The sequence below is a fragment of the Gossypium arboreum genome, chromosome 3 (assembly GCF_025698485.1).
Source record: "Gossypium arboreum isolate Shixiya-1 chromosome 3, ASM2569848v2, whole genome shotgun sequence".
Classification (NCBI taxonomy): domain Eukaryota; kingdom Viridiplantae; phylum Streptophyta; class Magnoliopsida; order Malvales; family Malvaceae; genus Gossypium; species Gossypium arboreum.
In genome coordinates this window covers 14,519,695-14,525,891 of record NC_069072.1, presented here as the reverse complement: position 1 = coordinate 14,525,891, position 6,197 = coordinate 14,519,695, and the positions used below count along the sequence as shown (strand labels likewise).

General features: G+C 34.0%; 1 protein-coding gene across 1 annotated transcript; it reads left to right on the top strand.

The window, feature by feature from the left end:
• The first annotated feature begins 1,380 nt into the window (after nt 1-1,380).
• LOC108476087 (probable alpha,alpha-trehalose-phosphate synthase [UDP-forming] 9) lies at nt 1,381-5,651 on the top strand. Its single transcript, NM_001330040.1, has 4 exons — nt 1,381-1,571; nt 2,460-4,507; nt 4,600-4,873; nt 4,961-5,651. Exons 2-4 carry the CDS (start codon nt 2,520-2,522, stop codon nt 5,282-5,284), a joined length of 2,586 nt encoding a protein of 861 aa, NP_001316969.1. The 5' UTR covers nt 1,381-1,571; nt 2,460-2,519; the 3' UTR covers nt 5,285-5,651.
• The last annotated feature ends 546 nt before the right edge of the window (nt 5,652-6,197 follow it).

The window sequence follows — 6,197 nt, the reverse complement described above, 5'->3', positions numbered from 1 at the left end:
GAATTTTAATTCTCTAGACGTGTTTGACTTGCAAAGTGTAATTATAACTTAATTCACTATGTCATGTTTAGTATTATAAATTGCAATTATACAATTATATAATTTTAAATTCTAAAAATAATTGTTATAAATATTATCAATAATACTTGACAAAAATTCTCTACATAAGTAACATAACCTAAAATCAAAACATCATATATAATGCAATTACTAATAAAAATAACAAAATAAAAAAATCATATGTACTGTTATCTAATTATTCTTGTATTCCATATTAATTGGGATATTCTCTCTAGCGTTCAATATATACTCATTGTTATCATCAATTAATCTTTGACCAAATATAAATAATTAATAGTAATTTAGTTAGATTTAGCATAAATATTATAGAATTTAGTAGGTTAATATGTATAAGAAATTATCACTCATCAATAAAATTATCAAAATTTTTAAATGATTTTAGTAAAATAAAATAAAATAATATTTCAAAATAATATATATCTTAAAATTAAAATACTATTATTATTGTATAAAATAACTTTTAAACATAAATTACATATGAGTATATTTAAAAAGCCTATAAGGTAACTAGATTTGAATGTAATTGTTACAGTCATCGACGTAATTACTGCAATCCTAACTTTCCGCTAAAAATTGAAGAGTGCAATTGAAGAGCTTCAACTACTTTCAAATTAGTAAGAACTACTAATTATTATCTTACCTAAATGCCATGAATGTATATAAGTAATTACACTCAAATTTAATCACTTAATTACTTTCTAAATATGTTTTAAAAGTTGACATCTTTATCTTTAAAAGTTGACATCTTTATCTTCGGATACCGAAATGTAAAATTTTACTGAAATAAAAGTAGTATATTAGAAAAAGAAGAAATGTGAAATTTAAATATGAAATGATATTTTAATTACATAACATAATTAATAGAATAAAAGGTTGAAAATCTCAAAATTCGTTTCGCAAGATATTAGCTATCAACATTTGTAATATTTCCTTTTCGGTGCATTCAATATCTATGTTGATTTCTTTTTATCGATTTATTGATTTGGAAAAAAAGAAAAGTTGGAAGTAAATAATATATTAAAAGGAATAAAATATTATAAAAGAGATATTTGCTGAATCAATTCAGTTTGAATTGTATTTGTAGAAATTGTAAATTTATTTCATAAAGTTTAGAAATTCCTTAAGAAAAGTAATGGATAAAGGGCATTTATGTAAAAACGCAAGAGCAGTGAAAACCATGGTTAAAAAAGTAACCCAGGTAGAGACGGCAACTTCGATATTATCCTATTCGCAAATGGCAATAAATAAATAAATAACAAAACTGTATATATTTTCTTTTTCTCCAAATTTTTATTATTCACGCTTTGATTCATTCATTCATCCATTCCAGCACATCTTCCATTTTCTTCTTCTCCCTTCTTTCCTCACGCCTTACCCTTCTCTTTCTACTTTATCTTCTTCAACTTTAACGAACTTTCCCATTTCCTTTCGAAACCCACAAATCCGCCTCTCCTCCGCCGTAGATTTTTTTCAACCGCCGTGACCTGCAAGTAAGTATCTCCTTCTCGAATTCTATTGTTTTTGCACCGTCTTTTTGTTTTACGCCTTCTATTGTTGTTTGATCTACTGTTAAGTTGACTCACAATTAGTTTCTTCGGCTTTTGTTTTACTCTTGTTTGGTCGCATAGAAAATGCGGGAGAAATAAACCAAATCAATGTTTCTTCTTCTTCTTCTTCTTCTTCTTTAGATCATTTATTTTGGTTATGTTGAACTGAGAAATCGGATAGCTTTGATTTTTTTCGATACTTAAATAATTTTAATTCATAATAAGATAAAATGAAATTATATGAGTTATTAAAAAACAATTGTCCTGCTGAGATTCTTGGCGTGTAACTTTTTCCATGAACTTTGTTATTACTTTTTTGGATATATTGTTTTACTATATTAATTTTCTTTTAGTGCGGGTTGTGACTCCAGATTTTCATTTTTGTTGTTTGATTGCGTTTTTTTAAAAGAATAATATATATTTTTTGCGGCAAAAATTACCTGTGATAAAAAGTAAGGTTTCGGATCTTGTTTTTGCTAAGAATAAGAAAGACTACAAATTAAGTATTCTTTTTTTTTTTCCTGAGAGTGCAAATTAAATATTCTTGAGGCTTCTTTTGTACTAATTGTTACATTATTTTTATTATTACTATTTTTTGCTATATTCGTCAACACTGAATAATAGTTCTAGATGATAATGCAAACCAGTGAGAGAACTTTTGACAAATATTTGACAAGTGAAAACTATAGAAAAATAATATTTACTCTTATTTGAGGTCCAAATAGTTGCAAGAATCTTGGTGTTTAATCCCCTCTATATTTTTTCATTGATAAATTTGGTTGATTAATGTGAACGAGCTCAACTGATTTATAAATATCGCTATGTCTGCAGATCTGTGAACATTTTAATCGAAACAATTTCTTGTAGTGAGGGTTTTGTTTGTATGCTTTCATGGCATCAAGATCATGTGCAAATTTTTTACACTTAGCCTCTGGGAATCTACTTGATATTCCTCAAACTCCGAGAGGTCTTCCTCGGGTAATGACTGTTCCTGGGATTATCTCTGACATGGACTCTTGTAGCAGTAATGATGGGGATTCAGATGTTGCTTCATCTGGGTGTAGAGAACGCAAAATTATAGTGGCAAATATGTTACCTTTGCATGCTAAAAGAGATGGTGAAACTTCGAAATGGCGCTTCAGCTGGGATGAGGATTCACTTTTACTACATCTAAAGGATGGGTTTTCTCCTGAAATGGAGGTTGTATACGTAGGATCTCTCAAGGTTGATATAGATGTGAATGAACAGGAAGAAGTTGCCCAAAAGCTGTTAGAAGATTTCAATTGCGTCCCTACATTTGTACCTCATGATTTGCAGAAGAAGTTTTATCTTGGCTTCTGCAAACAGCATTTGTGGCCTCTTTTTCACTACATGCTGCCCATGTGTCCTGACCATGGCGATCGGTTTGACCGTATTTTATGGCAGGCATATGTTTCTGCTAATAAAATATTTGCTGACAAGGTTATGGAAGTAATCAATCCAGATGATGATTATGTCTGGATTCATGATTATCATTTGATGGTTCTTCCCACATTTTTGAGGAAGCACCTGAATAGAATCAAGCTTGGTTTTTTCCTCCACAGCCCGTTCCCTTCATCAGAAATATATCGAACATTGCCTGTTCGGGATGAAATTCTGAGGGGACTACTGAATTGCGATCTAATTGGTTTTCATACGTTCGATTATGCACGACATTTCTTATCTTGCTGCAGTAGAATGCTGGGTCTTGATTATGAATCTAAAAGAGGGCATATTGGTCTTGATTACTTTGGTCGCACGGTTTTTATTAAAATTCTACCTGTAGGAGTTCATATGGGTAGACTTGAATCAGTCTTGAATCTTTCCTCTACTGCTGCCAGGGTCAAAGAGATTCAGAAACAGTTTGAAGGGAAAAAATTGATTCTTGGCATAGATGATATGGATATTTTCAAAGGCATCAGTCTTAAATTACTGGCTGTGGAACAGCTCTTACAGCAGCACCCAGACCTGCAGGGTAAAATAGTCCTGGTTCAGATTGTGAATCCTGCAAGGGGCTTTGGAAAGGATGTCCAGGAGGCTAAGAAGGAGACTTATATGACTGCTAAAAAGATCAATGAGGTTTATGGTTCCCCCAATTATCAGCCAGTGATTTTGATTGATCGCCCTGTTCCCCGTTATGAGAAATCGGCCTATTATGCGCTAGCAGAATGTTGCATAGTAAATGCTGTGAGGGATGGGATGAACCTGGTTCCTTACAAGTATATTGTTTGTCGGCAGGGAACTCCTGGCATGGATGAGGCACTGGGTGTAAAGCCAGAATATCCACGAACAAGCATGCTTGTTGTTTCTGAGTTCATCGGTTGCTCACCATCTTTAAGTGGAGCGATTAGGGTAAATCCATGGGATATTGATGCTGTGGCTGAGGCTTTAAATACAGCTATTACCATACCTGAGTCAGAGAAGCAATTGCGACATGAGAAACACTACCGGTATGTCAGCACTCATGATGTGGCATATTGGGCTCGCAGCTTTGTGATGGACTTGGATAGAGCATGCCAGGATCACTATAGTAAACGTTGCTGGGGCATTGGTTTGGGCCTAAGTTTCAGAGTTGTGTCTCTTTCACCTAATTTTAGGAGGCTAGCTATCGATCACATTTGTTCAGCATATAGACGAACAAGTAGAAGAGCAATATTCCTGGACTATGATGGCACTCTTGTTCCTGAAGCTTCCATTATCAAAACTCCTAGCCCTGAGGTTATCTCTATCATTAAGACCCTCTGTGATGATCCTAAGAACACAGTGTTTATTGTTAGTGGGAGAGGAAGAGCTTCGCTTAGTGATTGGCTTGCTCCATGTGAGAAGCTGGGGATAGCCGCTGAACACGGGTACTTCATAAGGTAGGTGTAATCTAATGTGTTTGATATATGGTTAGAAGTGATTCTAAATATTATAAAATTAACTGAGGTCATTTTCTTTTCTCCTTCTGCAGATGGAGTAAAGACTCCGAATGGGAAACCAGCCCTGTTGGTGCTGACCTTGAATGGAAAAAGATTGTTGAACCTGTTATGAGCCTGTATAGAGAGGCAACTGATGGCTCCAGCATAGAGACCAAGGAGAGTGGTTTGGTGTGGCACCATCAAGATGCAGACCCTGACTTCGGATCATGCCAAGCCAAGGAATTGTTGGATCATTTGGAAAGTGTTCTCGCAAATGAACCAGCGGTTGTCCATAGAGGCCAGCATATTGTTGAAGTTAAGCCGCAAGTATGACAAAAGTGATTCCTCCTTTCTCATATTAAATATGTATATTATAGTTGGAACCAAGTTTTCTCATCATTCTTTATTGTTCAGGGAGTAAGCAAAGGGCTGGTAGCAGAGAAAGTTTTGTCGAGAATGGTCAATGGTGGGAAGCCACCTGATTTCGTGATGTGTGTTGGTGATGATAAATCCGATGAAGATATGTTTCAGAGCATATTAACTTCAGTTTCTAATCCATCCTTGCCTGTGGCTCCGGAAATCTTTGCATGCACAGTTGGGCGAAAGCCTAGCAAAGCTAGGTATTACCTCGATGACACTGCAGATGTTTTAAAGTTACTTAAAGGCCTTGCAACTGCTACAATTTCAAAGCCTAGGTGCCTGCCTGAGATTAAGGTATCTTTCGAGAGTAATGCTTGACACAAACAGGGTAGCCGGCCTAAATTTACCAGTTCTATACGTTGGGAGTGTCTGATTTGCTTCAAGGGATTCCCTTGAATGAGAAAAACTTTGATCATAACTCATCCGAATCGTGATTGGCACTTGCTAGCATAGAGATGGTGGCAGGAGCCGAAATGCTAAGATTAACTGCGAGAGAGAGAGGAATTGATATTATTACTGTAAATGACGATAGGGGAATTATGCATTTTTCTGGTGCAGGCAAAAACTAAATGGTGGGATGAGTTCGTAGTTCTCACTTTGTTTATAATGGTATTACTGATTAGAGGCACCTTTGACTTGTATAGATACATTGCTTTCCAATACAAATCGCCAATTTGTTTTTCAAGAAAATTTCGCTATTATTTTTGGTTCAGTGGTTCATTTTTGGAGATTAGCAAAAGAAAAAAGGCACTTGACTGTTGGTATAACCGTTTTATAACGGAGGTGGAGTGGACTTGGTCAAATTTTAGTGCAAGGCAAGGAAGAATAAATGGGCTGTTTGGGTCTACTGGCCGAAGAAAAGATCTTACATTTTGGTGCGGCATTACTTTGGCCTTATTATTATTATATTATAAATGGTTTTAAGTAATGAAAAATGAATTAATAATTATAAAAATTAAAAGTAATGAAAAATAGGCGAAGATAAATAATGGATATAAATTTACAAGTATATCCTTATAAATGTATATTATTTATCTTATAAATTGACAAAAGAAAAACCCAAACTATACTACGTCATATGAATAAGCACTTAATACTTCTTTTACATCTAAAACGGTTAATTGTTACCTTAATATTTTTCAGCTCACGTGTTACAACCATGGCATAATATGTAACAAATAAAATGATAAAAATAAAAATTAATGAAAGTTATAAAATTATTCAATTTTAT

Coding starts and splice junctions, on each gene's coding strand:
- LOC108476087 (NM_001330040.1), top strand. CDS start 2,520: ATGGCATCAAGATCATGTGCAAATTTTTTACACTTAGCCTCTGGGAAT. Junction 4,508..4,599: donor GAACACGGGTACTTCATAAG/GTAGGTGTAATC, acceptor CTCCTTCTGCAG/ATGGAGTAAAGACTCCGAAT. Junction 4,874..4,960: donor TTGTTGAAGTTAAGCCGCAA/GTATGACAAAAG, acceptor TTTATTGTTCAG/GGAGTAAGCAAAGGGCTGGT.